This window comes from Thamnophis elegans, chromosome 4 (genome assembly GCF_009769535.1).
Source record: "Thamnophis elegans isolate rThaEle1 chromosome 4, rThaEle1.pri, whole genome shotgun sequence".
Lineage (NCBI taxonomy): Eukaryota > Metazoa > Chordata > Lepidosauria > Squamata > Colubridae > Thamnophis > Thamnophis elegans.
Window position 1 is genome coordinate 41,533,947 of NC_045544.1, and position 17,575 is coordinate 41,551,521.

The window sequence follows — 17,575 nt, forward strand, 5'->3', positions numbered from 1 at the left end:
TTTTTGCAGACCTCCATGTAAGCCTGAATAAAGATGCTGCTATTTTAAGATGTTGCCTTATTAAAGTTAATACAATTCTTAAAGCAGCCACCTCTTTTCACTTGCTCAAGAAGCTTGAAAATTACAGGGGGTTTTTTTATTGAAAGGCTCTGCTTATACAAGGTTGGAATAATTTCTTTCAGATTCTCAATGTGCACCATAATTAAAGTTGCTTAACTTTCAAATTGTCAGGCACTATTCACTATAGACAGTTATATAGTCTTCAGAAATCTGATGTCTATTTGCAGTGCTTTGTGACTTGTTGGTCTGTTACCAACTCTATGTATTCCATGTGGCCATGATAAAAGAAAGAGAAGAACTAGCAGCAGGCAAGCCTCGCATGCACAATGGATTTGACAACAATGGAGATAGGTAGAATTAGACTTTGAAGTATATATGGTACTGGGTATTCTCAACTGTTTATCTCTGAGCCTTATTAATTGTATACTGGGGGTACTTTGAAATAAAAAAAAAGGATTTTTAAGACTGTATCTGCTTTTTACTGTATCAGGAAGCCTAGGTCAGAACACATATGGAAATTAAGTTGGAAAAAATAATGTTCTTTGCCTTGCTGGACTCTCCCTTTAGAATATACAATATCTAAAACATCTGAGGTTATTATACTTGCTATATTTACATAAACAGCATACTTTCTGAGGATCTAATCAGGTCATGCTGGTTGAGTAAGATCAAAATTCACATACCTGGCAAATAAAACAAATGACATGGATTTCAGGAATGCTTCTTTTCTGCTACTTTCCATCTCTGTGCTGTGTTCTTTCCTCACATAAGTGGAACTATTTCTCTCCTTTCTCCTACCAGAATCTCTAACAATTATTTTGATAAACAGAATTATCATTAAGGGGGCAGGCAAATGAGCTTATATATGTTGTGGCATTTTGAGGTCCATAAGATTATAATGTCAAAATTTAGTTGCAAATCACCATTTTCAGTTGTGTGATTTTTTCACACATTTTTTTTTAAGTATCCTACAATTGGTCCAGGAAACTTATTCTTTGCAAGCAAGCAAACAATAACCAGTTTGTCCAAATAACCAAAAAGAAGAGCTGGGTTGTTTTCTGCTATTCTGCCAGTCCTGATTTAATTCATACAACCCAGGGTGTAGTTGGAATGCCCACAAAAATATTACTTTCTTCGGACTTAAAACACCCTTTTATATCATCCATCTAGGTTATGGTTACTGGAAAATAAGTTCCATTAAATTTAATGATATTTCCTAAATAGATACATGTTTGTTTTCTGCTGCCAATCAGAAACTTTAGACTTCAGCAGAAAACACAATAATTAAAACCGCAGCTTGTATGGTTTCTTTTAATAATGGTTCACCTGTCAATTCATAAGATTTGTTTAAAAATTTCACTTAGGTCTTATAATGTTGCAGGTGTTAATTGTTAGTAGAAGAAAGACTGATGCCATTACTTGCTTATATTTATTGCACTGCTACAATCACGTTAAACTAAGCTTTATCCTAAGGCTGCAAACCTACTGCTGAGTTGTTTGGAAAATTTAACAACTATGTAGTGCAAACAAATCTCAAAGTGAAATAAAAAGAAGAATAATTGAAGACTGATCTCTTTAAAATAGTAGAGTGACAGATACCCTGTTGTTTCAAACTGCTTGCATCTTTCAGTGTGCCAGCAGATTACTTCATTCCAGTGTGTCAATCAGATAGGGGAGGAAAAGAAATATAGAGGAAAAAGAGACTAGAAGGCAGAGCACCACAGCTAGGGTAAAATGTCTTCAGAGATAATGAACTTATTATATACGTGTAAAAGCAACTTTGCAGCTGCTATAATATTTGAAAAAAAAAGAGAGGAAACCATCAAATAAATCAATATAAAGCTCCATTTGTAATATATGCAACTTTTTGAAACTTCAGGCTAGAAGTGGTGAAAAAAACTGCTATTATGGTGAAAATGATTAATGGACTTTGCAATCAGTTTTTGCTACTTGGGGGCAAGTCCCTTTGAATTCAGCGAGATTTGTTTTTGAGGAAATATTTCTAGGATTACCTGATGACAGATTGAAATGATTGGAAATGCCCTCCTGATTGTGAATAGAATTGCTTTATGGATAGTAACTAATTGATATTGAAGGCACTGTTAGCAGAATGAGAAAGATTGTGATCATTGGCTAGTCCCACATCCTCATTCTTTTCCTGAAGTCTGCTCCAGAGACTTAGAAGACTATTCAAAATAGCACAGAAGGTTGCAGTCAGAAAAACTACATTCTCCCATTCTAAGAACATCTTCTGCCTTGGATATTGGATATTGCCTTGAGGCAAGATGTTAGATGCTAGTTATTTAGTCAGTTGACCTATGCAATTACATGCTGTTAGATAATGTCCTTTAAAAAGCAGCAACTTACTTTCTCTTTGGTGCAGGAGTGTGTTTTATCTGTTTATGTAAACTGGGATTATTGAACATCCCCATCAATTGTCCTTCAGCTGCAGTGAACTTTCTCTTGGGAATCTAATGTTGTCAGGCCCTTAGGGGCTCAGACAAACAGCTGTACATTCCTGCTTTTTTAAAATGGAGTAGAGTCTCATTGATAGACCAAAGGCCCATAACAACATGTCATTTGAATGCTGCCACTAGTTTGAGCTATATCCAGTGTCGGCAGAAATAGCTCCACTGGCTGGAGCCAAACCCTAAGCTCTGTGTGTGAGACCAGACAGACTTTCCCCTTCCTCTGTTTTGAAAGCCACGCTTTCAGAAAACAACAGTAATTATGCTGCTAATGAATTTCTTTCTATGCTTTTTCCTTAACCTGGTTCTTGCTCTCCACCACCAACAAAGTTTCAGTCCCACGTGTCATTTGGACCAAACTCATGGATTCATTTGTGATGGATGTCCCCCTGGGTATGCTGGTTTACGCTGTGAAAGGTAAGATAGTTTTGCATGCTTTTTAATATGGGGTAGGGGGATCTAAGAATGTTCCATTATTTTTTTAAAAGCATAATGTCTTTTCATATTAATATACCCATATTTAAAGACCTATGTACGATAGTGCCCCAGAATATCACTGGCATGCAAGAATTCTATTTTAATGAGAAAATTTCTTCAGCTGCTTTATGAGCCAACAAGTATAATTCTCCAGATAAACATGAAATATTACATCAAAAAACATTTTTCTCTCTTCTTTTTTTTATTTTGCTGGGTTTTGAGAATGGTTTAATTGTTGTTATACTGCCTTCCAAATTTGTTTAGAATACTAAGAGTGTATTTAATCAATTATTCAGTGAGTTGCCATTTCATCTCCTCAGAATGAGCCAAATTCAAGTGAGAAAGAGGGTGAGATTTATTTATCTTAATTATTTTTAATTGTGTGTTTTCGAACTTATTAGCTTTGGATTCTTTCAAATGTTTATTCAGTATCTGAAAACAGGATTATTGTTATCATCTCAATGTTTCATAAGTGTTCTCCCCACCCACCCGCGTTTTTTGGATGATAAAAATGAATGACTTCCCAAGTGAGTGAACAAAGACAAATGCAGACATTTGGCAGTCAATGATGAAAACTGTACATCTTCACTTTGTTCTCTTTTTTTGCTCTTTCCTTGAAGTGGGTTGAGTGAAATGTTTTTAAAATTGTGACAATTAAAAGTCAATAAAAGACAGGCGTGATTCAAAGGGGAAACATAAATTGGAGACAGTTTCCCCTTTCTAGTTTTCTGTCCTATATTTTAAAATCCCATATTTTTATTGTGATGCTCCACTGAATAACACTAGCACTTAGACTTATATACTGATTCATAGTGCTTTTACAGCCCTCTCTAAGTGGTTTACAGAGTCAGCATATTGCCCCACAACAATTATTTTACCCACCTCGGAAGGATGGAAGGCTGAGTCAACCTTGAGCCTGGTGAGATTTGATCTGCCAAACTGCTGGTACCCAGTGATCAGCAGAAGTAGTCTGCAGTACTACACTATAACCACTGCACCACCACAGCTGATTTCTGGTAACTCTGGATGAATGGTCTCCAAGATACTCTGTCTCTCAGCTCATTACGCAATTCTTGCAGGTGTGTTTGGGGGGCTTCCAGCACTCGGTCTCTTCTAGCTCTGCAAGCTGGCCTGGAGACCCAATGGGGGAGAAGAGTACCACAGTAGAGGTGGCAACTGGGCTGATGCCAAATCCTTCCTCGCCCCTGCACTCCTGACTTCCCTCCACCCATTTTAAATCACATATTATGATACCTTGATTGTTTATGTCATTGTTTATCTTTATTGTTTCGTTACTTTGATACTATTATGTTTACTCTTCATTTCTGTTTTTATTGTTATAAGCTACCCATGCAGAGGTGGGTTGCTCCCGGAATTCAGGCATGGGGTGCAGAACCGGCAGAGACCCAGGCCTGCCAAGCCCCCGACCCGGTTCCCTCACCGCTGCTGGGCTGTCACCATTTCAGATTTTAATGACTCCGTGTGCATAGTTCACTGTAAATTGTTCTGCACATGTGTGAAGAACAATTTACATTTAATAGTGCATGTGCATGCCTGACGTGCACAGGTTGCGAACCTGTAGTAAAACCAGCAGCAACCCACCCCTGTGCCCAGGGTAGTCCTTCAGCAAGGTGGGTGGCAAATAAATTTAACAAATAAAAAATAAATATTCACTTCATGTCTTTTAGCTGCTTCTTCTCCTTTCACCTCTTTACCTAGTACTGTGACATCATATTTTTCATAGATGCATCCGCTCTCTTCAGGGGTGGGATTCTACTAGTTTGGACTGGTTTGGATAAAATGGTAGCTCTGATGATCACCTGGGAGCGAACCAGTTCGCTCCAATGATCAGCTGGGCCCACCTATCTGCCCTCTGCTCTATCCTGTCCTTTATTTCCTGCTTTCTAATGCATCTCAATCACGCGGCACAGCCAGCTGTTTTACTTAGCGTTGCTGACTTGGAAGGTAAGCAGCTAAGCTTCTAAATGCTCCATTTTCATGCTGCATGTGCACAAAACACACATGCACACAAAGCACATGCTCAAGGAACTGGTTGTTAAACCGGCAACATCCCACCACTGGCCCTCTTGATGTTTTCCTAGTTTTAGTTAAGTTTTAGTTACTTGCTTCCTGTGAACATTCTGTCTTAATGTATTTTAGTACTGAAGGTTGGTTTTCTCGGCTTCCCAAAGAATGTGAAGCAGCTTTCTCTAGCACCGTGTATGAAAGGAGCCAATCTTCTTCCTCTTGCTCTCATGCAGAGTTCATCCATATATCTGTATTTTATAACAGGAATATCATTCAATTTCCCAGCCTAATCTTTGTTTGATTGAAATGTCTCAATCTTTCAAGGATTTGTCTAGGCCCTTCAATACTTTTTTGACCATTGTTATTCTTTTTTCAATCTTCTTTACATATTCTTCCTCTTCATTAATTGTGGAGCCTAGATAATTATAACTGACAACTACTTCTATCATTGTTTACTGTTGATGTAATGTTCCTGTTGATGTAATTTTAGTTTTCTTCATGTTCAGTAAAAGCCCTATCTTTAATCTCTTGTTTTACTTCTGGTATGCTTGTTCTTAGGTCTTCTTTAGTTTCTGCAGCCAACATAGTATCTACATATCTCTTATTACACCAATTTCAATCCCACACTTTAGTTTTTCCATCCTTGAAATGTATATAATGTATGCAGATGTATAGAGGTATAGGTATGGTGATAGAATACAGTCTTCTTTTTGATGGTAAATCTTTTCTGATGGTAAATCTTTTTACGTTAGTAAATATAGCTTCCTAATTATTGTAGCAATTTCATATCTGAAGAATCAAAAGCTGGAATATGGCTTTGTTTTGAAAGGCTTACTAAATCTTGAATTTTTAATACAATCAAAACCTTTAAATTAGCCTGTCAAACTGAAGTAATGTTCTTTTTAATACTCTGTTACTATTTCAACTAACCATCTAATATTAGCTATAAGTTCTCATGTTTCCCTGTTATTTCTGACACCTGCTTCTCTCTCCATATAGGGCTTTAAACTCTTTTGCAGAATCTCCAACAGAATCTTGCTAGCATGTGCTATTAGGACTATAGTCTTATAATTGTGATATATTCCTATATGTCTAATTACTTTAGGGGTGGGATGTAACATGGATCTTTTCTATTTTGAGCCATATTTCTTTTTTCCCCCACACTTGTTGACAAAGAACTATAATGATCTTTATCATTTCTCCATTAACCTACTTAAAGAGCTAACTATATGCCATTTATTTTTTAAAAACTATGCTGTCCCACAGAGTTCACCATATTCTGCTGACACTACTTCTCATGTTCTGTAACTGCTTATTGGTCAAGGATATTTCACTTATATTAAGATTAACCTTCATACCTGCAAATCATTCCATTATCACGGCACTCCCTAGTTTCTCAAGCAAAGGCATAGAGAAAGTCCCATATAATTAACTTAAAACTTTATTCCCATTAGCATTTTTGCTCAACCTTGTTTCTTCAAGCTTGTTTTTTTCTTGAATTAACTCTTTTAAATAAATATTGTTTTGGTTCATTAATTTTCAGATTTCTACAGAATCTATTCTTTGCTGCAAATTATTGAAGTTCTGAATAAAAAAGCATAGCTTTATAAACATACATACTTACATATATTTTATTGTGTTACATCATAAGTATAACATCACAAACCTATGTTGTGACGTTCAAACATATCATCAATATCAACATATCATCAATATGTTGGTGATGCTTTATGCATCAACATATTCAATAGACATTACTCATCTTCCCCTACTCTTTCCTCAGTGCTGTCGAAACATTGCCAAGCATTTGATTCATTCTCATAATATTTTATTTACATCATATATCATTCTAATTACACTAGCCAACTGACTTCCAGAAAAATGTTCCATAATTCTAACCTGTTCACTTTATCATATACTTTCTCTAAATCGACAAGCATAAAATAATCTGCACAACCCTTGCCTGGCTAAAGGTCCTCTTTTCAAGTTTTGTCAATGTCTTCTCATTGCATTCTCTCATCATTGTCTTATCTCATTCTTTTTATTAAAATTATGCCAAAAATTTGCTAAGCATATTTAGCAAACTAATTTCCCTGTCAATCTGCATTCTTTCTTCCTACCTTTTCTTTTGTATATCAGAACAATGACAGGTTCTTGTGAATGTCAGATAGAGATGCATGCATCAAAGATTAAACATGTTGTGCAACCACTTCTTAAGCAAACCACATTGATATTTTAAGTGTTATACCATCTATGCCTGCAACATTACTGTTTTCCAAGATCATCACAGCATTTATGACTTCGAGGGCATCATTTTTTTTTTTTGTTGACATTAACATTTGTAAATCTTGTTTCAGGACTCAACATATTGTCATCATTCTCATGCATATTTTTTAAAAAAATACTCCTTCCAGCATTGTGTCATTTCAGTTTCATCCTAAATTCTTTCTTCACATTTATTTTCAATTCTCTTCGCTTTAGTAAAAGCTTCTTGTTTGGACCTCTAGTCTATTTATTCCAAATAATTTGTATATTCTAACAAAATTGTTTTACATCTTCTCTCTTTTTATTGTTCTCTGCTATAGTTCTTTGCAACTATCTTTTTATCCGTATATATATCATGCACCATTTTTCTCTTATGTGCATTTTTTTCTCATCCAAACTCTTTTTCATTCTGCCCTGTATTCTTTTTCATAGTTCTCATCACTGTAATTCCACAGTTTCTATAAGAGTGGTTTATAAGGAGAAAGATCAGGACATGCATAGAATCTCTACAAATATTAAAATGGTAAAGCACTATTTTTAAGGACATAAAAATGGATCTACTAGGACAGTGATAACTGTCTAGTCTGTCTACTAAGACAGTGTAGGAGACTGTCCTGTCTACCAGGACAATGGTAACCTTGGCAGCTTTAAGATGCATGGACAACAACTTACAGAATTCCCCAGTCAGCATGAGGAGCTGAAATCCATACACCTTAAAGCTACTAGGGTTGAGAAACATTGCACTAGAATATGTGCTGCAGTATGTGACATTTGAGGAATTTCAATTCATATAAAGAAGTACAAACAATTATAGAATGTTCCTCCAGTCTAACATTAAGGAGGAAAATTTTAGAAAGTATATTCAATTGGCCATATGCTACCCTTCATTAACAGGAAACCTGGGAACTGAATCAAAGAATTCAACATTTACAGAAAGTCTATATTGTGCTATATTTGGCCTAATCCATCTGCCACAAGAAAGACTTACATATTCATTCACTTATCACCATTACTGTCACTTCTGAACATTTTTCTGTCTATCTTTCCTCTCTGCTGGCCTCTTCTCAAACCTGAGAGATGTGAAGCTAAAAAATGTAAGAACCAAATCAGCTGAAAAGTACTTACTTATAACTTGGTCAATGTGGAGGTCATTGAGATTTCCATTCACAAGTGCCATCCATGGAAAGCAAGAAATGAATCTGTTTTTTTATGGTTACAAATTGCATAAAAATGCTCAAGGCACTTGCATTTGTGTATTTAGAAAGTCTTCTATAGAAGTTATTAACTGAACGTGAGTAATCACTTCAGAATTTGCCTGGAATCTCTTCATGTTTTAGCATGCCAGTGCTCCTCTGTCATGTGTACCTATTAAACTAACTAATTTAGAAATTATCATGAAGTGTTCTTCATTAATTTTGCCTTGAAACCACAATGTTTCCTCTTCAGTGCTTGAACTGACTTTATGAGTGTTTCTTTTTCAAGTTATTTTCCACTCTTGCCAAATCTTTATACATTACTGGGCTACATTTATATGTGTTTATCTGGACTAACAGTTGCCCACTTCTTCTTCTGCTGCTGCTTCATCTTTTCTTGTCTTTACCCTTTTAAAAAAAGGAACATCATTTCATATTCCAGATGTTCTGTAACTATTTCCTTGCTGTATCTTAAGTTGATATCATTTCTCCTTTGGTAAATGTGGAACGTTTCTGCCTTTGTTGCCAACCTTTTTCTCTCAATGGATTCCTTATTACTTTCATGGTTATACCCTAAGTCAGGCATATCCAAAGTCTGCCCGGGTGCCAATTGCGGCCCGTTTTCAAATTTCGAGTGGCCCACAGCCTCTTCTCCCCACCTGAGTTATTTGTTTAGTCTTTCGTAAAATAGTTCATTTGCATTTAATGTTAATGGTTCAAAGAATGTCAGGCTGAATGGTGGGCCCAACACATTTTCATCTCACCAAATCTGGGCCTCCTTGCAAAAAGTTTGGACATCCCTGCCCTAAGGCCTGTACTTGGGATATTGTCTTTCTCTGTGTGGCTTTCTCTTTTTCTCTCCTTTCTTCTTCTCTCCATCCCTTTGCTCTAATTCAGTTCTCAGGTCTCATCAAGAACATCTGAGGTGTTATAGTTGATCTCGAGGTGAATGGCACAACGCATGTTCAGCAAAGATTGAGACTTTGAATTAGAAGCTCTCAAAGGTAACTGTTTGGAATTTGTTCAGGAAGAACCAGAAACCAACTGACATGATTTTATTTTAATGTAAGGAAAACAAGAAAACTTTCAGAAATTTCTAAAGCAGGGAAAGTTAGCAGAAATGGAGAAAAACATGAAGTGACTGTGCTACAGGTACTCCTTGACTAGGACCGTAATTGAGGCCAGAATTAGGTTGGTTAATTTGTGCCTGTCATTAAGCAGGTAATCATGTGACCAACTCCATTTTATGAAATTATTTTTCGCGGCAGTCAAAGCAAATGTCATGGTTGTTAAGTGAAACTGTTGTTCACAATGGGCTTTTTCTTTTTTACTAGAAAAATAAAACAAACACCAGTTTCTGGCAAACAAAATCCTGTAAATCACAGCCCATATGACCGCAGGACACACTGCAAATGGCAGCTAGTCAAAGTGCAATCATGTGACCACTGGGGGGAGGGGCAGACATCAGAACTTCAAATCCAGGTCATAAGTATCTTTCGAGTACTTGGACAGGTGTCCATTGAAACTCATTAAGCAACAACTACCTGTAAATTACAAACAAAATATTGTTGTGGACCCTTTTTAAAATTTAAAAAAATCCTTTGCAGTGAGTGTATATTTACACTTTGAAATTATAAATCCCTTACTTCCCAAAGCATCAGAAGGCAAGACAAGAATCAGTGGATGGAAACTAATTAGGAGAGAAGCAACCTAGAACTAAGGAAAAACTTCCTAACAATGAGAACATTAATTAGTGGAACCTCTTGCCTTCAAAGTTGTGGGTGCTTCATCGTTGGAGGCTTTTGAGAAAAGACTGTCTGAAATTGTATAGGGCCATGAGGGAGAACCTATGGCATGCATGCCCAAAGTGGCACACAGAGCCATTTTGCCTGGCATGTGCTGCATTGCCCGTTCCTCTTCCAGGTTTGTGGCGTGCATGCAACACATAACGATCAGCTGGCCTCGTGCATGCGACAGTGCTGGAAACTGGAACATTTTCTGGTTGTGGGCATGCATGCTAGCCAGTTGATCATCATACACAGCATCCATGCCAGTAACTGAAAGACTAGGTGGCCAATGTGCATGCAAGTGCCAGAAACCGGAAGTTTCATTTCCCCTTTGCATGTCCCCTTTGCAGCTCCTCTTCTGGGTTGTGCGAGCATTTGGTCACTTTTCGGCACTCAGTGCCAAAATGGTTCACCATCACTGGTATAGGGTCTCCTACTTGAGCAGGGGTTGGACTTGAAAATCTCCAAGGTCCTCTCCCAACTCTATTTTCTGTACTCTATATTCCTTGTCCACCTAGATTTGAGTAAATCCACTGTGACTCAAAGCTGCTTTGTAAAGAAATACAACTCTCTCATTTCTAAGAGTGAATCAGGCATTTTGCTTCGCTCCGATCTACACAGGAACATCTCAGAGGCCTTTTCTGGTATTCACAAGATCTAGAAGAGGCCTATAAATGAATCTAAAAGTGTGTGAAACAAATCCAAAGAACTTCCTTGAGGGAAACTGAGTTGCAAACTTGCAAAGTGCTGGACAGGTCCACATCCAAGAATTCTTGCTTAAGTTTATGTTCTGTTGTTTTTCTTAAGCTACAGTGTTCAAAAAAGCAAGCACAGTTGGATACTTGCTGCCCTCTAGAAATGACTAGTGTTCAATTATTTCAGAAATCATCATATGCAGCTCAACAATTTCCTTTCATTCATGTGGAATAATTATTATTTCCCAAATATCCTTTCTGAATAGATTAATCAGATTCTTTGTGAATTAATACTGAGTGATTTAACCTAAAAGTCACAACATGAACTTTGGAAAGAGAATGACTTTATAGTCATCAGAAGAAACATGTACTTTCTACTAGATTAGGATTGATCCTGATATAACTAACGCTAAAAACCTAGAAAAATATGAACAATATCTTTTTATAACTCATAAGTATCCTGATAATGGTACCCTATTTTCCTGCCAATGTCGTATATTTCATTTCTAATGAATTTGTTTTCCATGAATGTCGGCATAGTAGATGAAAGGAAATAAAATGGTGATAGTAAGTATGTCTTTAGCTAAGCAGAATAGATTAGAGGATTTGAAATGCTGAGATATAAGGAGAACCCTAACAACTGTAATGCCTCCAATTCCCAGTTGAACTGAAAGATATCAAAGTAGGGTCTTCTGTTAGGAGAATTTGTTCCAATGGAATGCTGAATAGGCATATAGATCTATTATACCAGAGACAAAAGTTTGTATTAAATTTAGGTAGCAGAGCACCAAAGAGCAATATAAGTGGATTGTCATTTATTGAAGAATGAGTTACGATTAGAAGTTCATGCATTCCACACATCCTTAGAGTGTTGTTATTACAATAGGGTTTGGGGTGGTGGTGGAATTGCTGGCATTATCAGATGAAAGACAAAGGCTAATGGAAAAATAAAAAAATGTAACAAAATCCGATAAGCAAAGAGAATAATGAGTATTAATTGGAGGAATCTTTATTGTTCCAATATACTTCCAGCAATCATATTGCATTAGCCACATGGGAACCTTTGTTCTATGCTTCTATGTAATTTAAGAACAAAATAAGCAGACTAAGGCTCTAAGCATAAGATTCAGTTGTTATATATTACCAGTCATGGAGACTATGGTCTTAGGGAGCCATTTGTCTTCTGCCCTATCAACCTCCTTTGAAGCTGATCACTGAACAGGATTCATATGATGTGGTCGTTAACATTTTCTCCTAAACATTACAGATATGCCCATTTTATGGTAGGAGTCCAAAGAGAATTTTAGCTACTATCCTAAACATATTCAGAGTAAGGCATTTGATTTGCATACATGTATAATTCAGAAACAGTCTTTCTTATGGATAGAGATATAGATTTATTATACATATACTCTACTTCCTTGTCATTTTGCAAAGTTTATTAGGTTCCATCTTAAACAGGGATTTTTACGTTGAGGAGGAGAATAGCAGTTTTCTAAGTAAGTTATGGTACTGTGCCCTTATAGGTGGTACCTAGGTGGTGCCACATAAACTTCAATGCAAAGATGATATTTCTAACTATGATTTTCTTCATCTTTAATTCTTGCAGCATAGTCCCTTCTTATTTCCTTCCTTCCACATTATTATCTAACACAAAGTATAGCTGGCAGAATATCAGCTGGTACTTTTGCTACTGTAGTCTGTTATTATTATTGTTTGTTTGTTTTTAAATGAGGAAAGGATCTGGAAATGCTTCAGAGTATCCAAATCAAGCTATTTTTAGTGCTTCCTAAAAACCACAAAACTGTAACCATTGTTTTAGACCAACAGGCCGAAATAAGTGCTTGAACTGATCTGTCTGTCGCCCTAGGTGTGCAGAAGGCTATTTTGGGCAACCTTCGAAACCAGGGGGATTGTGCCAGCCTTGCCAATGTAATGACAACCTTGACTTCTCCATTCCTGGCAGCTGTGACAGCTTGTCTGGAGCTTGTCTTAAATGTAAGCCAGGTACAACAGGCCAGTACTGTGAGAAGTGTGCTGATGGGTATTTCGGAGATGCTCTTGATGTAAAGAAATGTCAACGTAAGTCCTGGAAATTTGCTTTTCCTGTCAAAATGCATTCATTCCCTGTAGGCACAGCTCATGAGTGTGTCAGACGGTACGTGCATTTATTTGCATAGCATTACGTAGAGTAAATCCATATTACACAAAGCAGGGCCATTCAGATTGTCTTGTTGGTTACCCACACACACACTCAATACCTGTTAATAGCCTAGTGGTCATGATTTTTTTTTTTTTTACAGATATGACCCTTTTCTATTCCTCTGTACTTCAATTTTTGACTTTCTTTCCATCATGGAGAGTTATTATATATAATTGTATATTATTCATGCAGACCACAGTCATTATTCCCCCTTTCATTATGGTACCATGCTTTAAACCCTTTTTGGAAATGCCCCCTGCAATAAGACAAAGGAACTAAAAACACAGATAAAACATTGTACATGAATATATGTTTGCACATTTATAAAAACTGACTACCCCCATTTTTACAGAGTGTTTGGGAATGAATCACCCCTGTAAAATTAATCATAATTAAAGTATTTCTTTGTGAGGAAGAGAGGTGTGAAGTGTTCCATTGAATGCCATGTTTGTATGCCAGAGGTTGAGGAGTTGGAGTATTCTAGTGTTGAAACAAACTTGTAAACCCGTTGAAAGCATATAGTCACTAAGACTACAAAAATAATTTAGACAATTTCTCTGATTATTGCAAGAGTGTAAACTGGTAATCCTTTCAAAGATTATCTACCTTCTTTGGAAGGGTTCCCAGGTTATTTAGGATAAACATAAGTATTGGTGCCAAATCTTTGACAGGATAGAACCATTTCAGTGTTTTTAAGTGTTTTGCCAGGAAGTGAAAATGTAATAATAATGCTAAAGGTTTTGCAGGGAACTGCATGAATTTACTATAGACAATGCAACAAAAATACTTAAAAATTACTTAAAACCAATCACATTCTAACATATAAGCAGGTAGAATGATTTCAATTTTAAAAATAAGAAACTAGATGAAATTGAATTTGAAAAATAAAACACCACTAATCCTTACCTGAACTTTAGTTTTGGCTAATCTATAAAAGGGCTAATCTATAAAATGACTCAGAAGATAGCAGGAAATTCAGAGCAATTTGTTGATCATAAAGCTCTGATAAATAGTTGGATGTTCTTAACAAACAAAATGAGTATGACTCTCCCCAACATGACTTCTATGAAACCAGTTCCTTTTTTCAGTTACATTTTAAAGTTTTACGTATTGTGGAAATAAATAAATAAAGCCTGGAAAATAAAACAAAACCCTAGAGATACTCATCTCTGCCTATATTTGTTTCTGTGATATTATCACTTGTCCATTGTTAAGTTTTCCCTTGATCATTGTTGCAACCACAGCTGTTGTCTGAAGATGAGCTCTCTTACTGTATTCTTTTGTCCCCTATTCCGTGATGTTTTTTCTTGACCATTTCTGCAAAGTTGCAGATCTGTTGAAAAAACACTCCTATTTCTCATTCCTATTTCCATAATTAAAACACCCATTCAAGAATGTAGACAGGCAGTTTGTGTTGTGTTCTTCATTGTCTCTGTCTAGTCTGCAGCTCTTAAGATATGTATGATGTAGGGGTCATCCAAATCCCAAATAAGTCTGACTGTGCTTAGATTCTCAGTACAAACAACATTCTAGCATATTTAGATAATATGGCCTTTATTGTCATTGTACAAAATAAATACAATGAAATTGGTTAATTTAGACTAGCATGAGTTTATGTATTAACAATTCACTAGCATGTCTGATGACTTATCTGTTAAAGATACCCACATCAAAGCCCCAAATTTGAAAAATCAATATGGAATTATAGTTCCCTTCATTGCATTGATGTTCCTTGAGTCACAGTTCCAGTACTCAACATTTTTCACAGAATCAGATGTATAAAGGCTTATTTTACAGATACAGATATACACATAGTTTTAATTTTGCCAGATGACTTATTCTCTGGTAATGTATGGTAATGTTTGAATAATGTATCCATTTTTCATGGAACATTGGTTAAAAATTCAGTGGTCATGGGCTTATTTGCAAATATAGATGGAATATATGGGTAATTTAAACAAGTATTATCACATATACTCATAGATAAACCTATCAGGATAAACCATACACAATTTGAGACATGTATTTTAGCATCTGAAATTCCAAATTCATGGTTATATATGGCAAAGATGTTCATTATACCAGCTGAACTAATCATTTACATCCAACCATAGATAATCATTTTATTTTTCATTGCTTTGAATTTCATGAAAAGTATCCATAAATAAACAACATCCTGACTAATAGATAGATTATGTTATCCATAGAAAAAACTACTCCCCAGAGCCAATTATTGGCAATTTTCAAATGTCAGTTTTTTAAGGGAATAATATATTTGGGGTTCATTTTAAGAAACACTGTCTCTTAAAATATGCATATGCAACATTTGGAATGAGATGTTGCCTAAAGCTAATAAGGAAGAATCTTATTCTGAGAACTAGATCTACTCAAGGGACAAAAAGTAAAATGGGAAGGTGTTTAGTGAATGGTCATATATGCTCCATTTAATACTTAAATAGTATTTTACAGTTTTTTGAACAGAAGATGAAAGGCCAGTACAAATTGTCATTTGACACCATTAATGTAAAAGGTAGTGTTTTTCAGAAATTTTAAGATGCTCCAACTCCCAGAATTTCCCAACCATCATGCATACTGTTTGGGGAATTCTGGGAGTTGAAGTATAAACATCTTACAAAACCTGACGTTGAAAATGTATTTGGACTTTGATATTATTTAATAGTTCCTCACTTCTTCCACTCTAATTCAGGAAAAATAACATATGTTGGGCTGCCACAAATGCTGGTTGCTTTATTAAACTGAGTAAATTACAAGTGGTATAAGGCCATCATAGGGTCTGACACAAAGGAATCATTAGTCTGCATCAGTGACGTGTGGTGAGGGTTACTGTTGGTGAGGCAAGAGCGCAGCAGCGGTGAGATGCAACGTCCCCACTGCTGTGTCCGACAGGCATCTCGCATTTATGGCAGACGTAAACGTGAGAAGCCTGTCGGACACAGCGGCAGGGGTATTGCTTCTCGCCGCTGCCGCACTCTGCCGCCTCGCCCCCCCTGCCTCCTCCGTCCCTGCTGACATTCCAAAAGTATGCCACCAAGGAGCAGCAGAGCCGGGATCATTGCTGCTCAGGTGGCCCCCACCACCAGCAGCTTGGGTGTCCTGGCTCCATCCCAGCTGCTTGCCGTCGCACTCCACTGCCTTGCCCCCCCGCCTCCTCTGTCCCTGCTGACATTCCAAAAGTATGCCACTGAGGATCATGGCCGCTCAGGTGGCCCCCTACCCAGCCAGTCAGCCCACCCACCCCTCACCCGACCTGCTCCCCACCTGGCTGGCCAGCCGGCACAAGGACTCACTGCTCTCCTCCTCCTCCTCCTCCTCCTCCTCCTCCTCCTCCCCGCTCGGTGCTGGGCTGGCTGCAGGCCGGGGCAGCAGGATTCTTTGTTGGAGGAGGCAGGGGGGCAAGGCGGCGGAGCGCGATGGCAAGCAACTTGGACGGAGCCAGGACACCCAAGCTGCTGGCGGTGGGGACCACCTGAGTGGCAATGATCCCCCCCTTCCCAGCCAGCCAGAGCCAGCCCACCCACCCCCCACCCGACCTGCTCCCTGCCTGGCCGGCCAGCCGGCACAAGGACTCACCGCTCTTCACCTCCTCCTCCTCCTCCTCCCCCTCTTCCTCTTCATCCTCCCTGCTCGGTGATGGGCTGGCTGCAGGCCGGGGCAAGCCGCCCAGTAGAAAATGCTGGGCAGAGAAGAAATTGCTACTGAAGAAATGGCGGCTGGCGGCCCAGAGCAATCTCTCCTGAATCAACCTCGATTGTGCAGTTGCTCAAGTGCAAGACATGATTTGCTGCTCCCAGATCAGGAGGCGGGAGAATCAGTGCCTCCTTTGCATATGAATTTTTTTGCTTTTTAACTCTTTCTTAACTTTTAAAAGGCGAAAAATTCCTTATGCAAAGGAGGCCCCAAGTTCTCTGGCCTCCTCCTATAGTTAACACTGAGAGCAGACACCAAGCCACTGTGACTTGAAATCTGGTAGCAACTATCCTGGCTTTAATTATTTTTAAAAAATTCTTTAAAATTCTTTCCTTTCCCTCAGGAGACTGGTGAGGCCCCGCCTCCCTTGCCTCTAGTGACTGCACATCCCTAGTCTGCATACAGATCAGATTATTGACTTAATTTGCTCATTTTTTTTATAATCTGCAAGCTACTGGTAAATGAAGAATTGTGTCTTTTTGGGTTAGTTCCACTTCTTCAGCTCTTAAAAGATGATAAATGAGAGAAAACAATTTTCCTCTTTATTCCCTTGCTAGGTATTCTAGAGTCTTTTACTTGTATAAGAACTGTGGAGAATTAGCTGGATGACAGGCTTTAAATCATAAAGCAGGAATTGATTTGTAATGTATGAACATCCCCTGCTCCAGAAGTTGATCTTTTCTAGCCTTCT

The 17,575-nt window shown here is 37.6% G+C and overlaps 1 protein-coding gene across 1 annotated transcript in view; it reads left to right on the top strand.

Moving 5' to 3' along the window:
* Nucleotides 1-17,575, top strand: part of LAMA2 (laminin subunit alpha 2) — a 499,033-nt gene that overhangs the window by 317,157 nt on the left and 164,301 nt on the right. Inside the window, 2 exon segments of the mRNA XM_032215335.1 lie at nucleotides 2,859-2,945; nucleotides 12,844-13,055. Coding sequence (XP_032071226.1) covers nucleotides 2,859-2,945; nucleotides 12,844-13,055 — 299 coding nt within the window.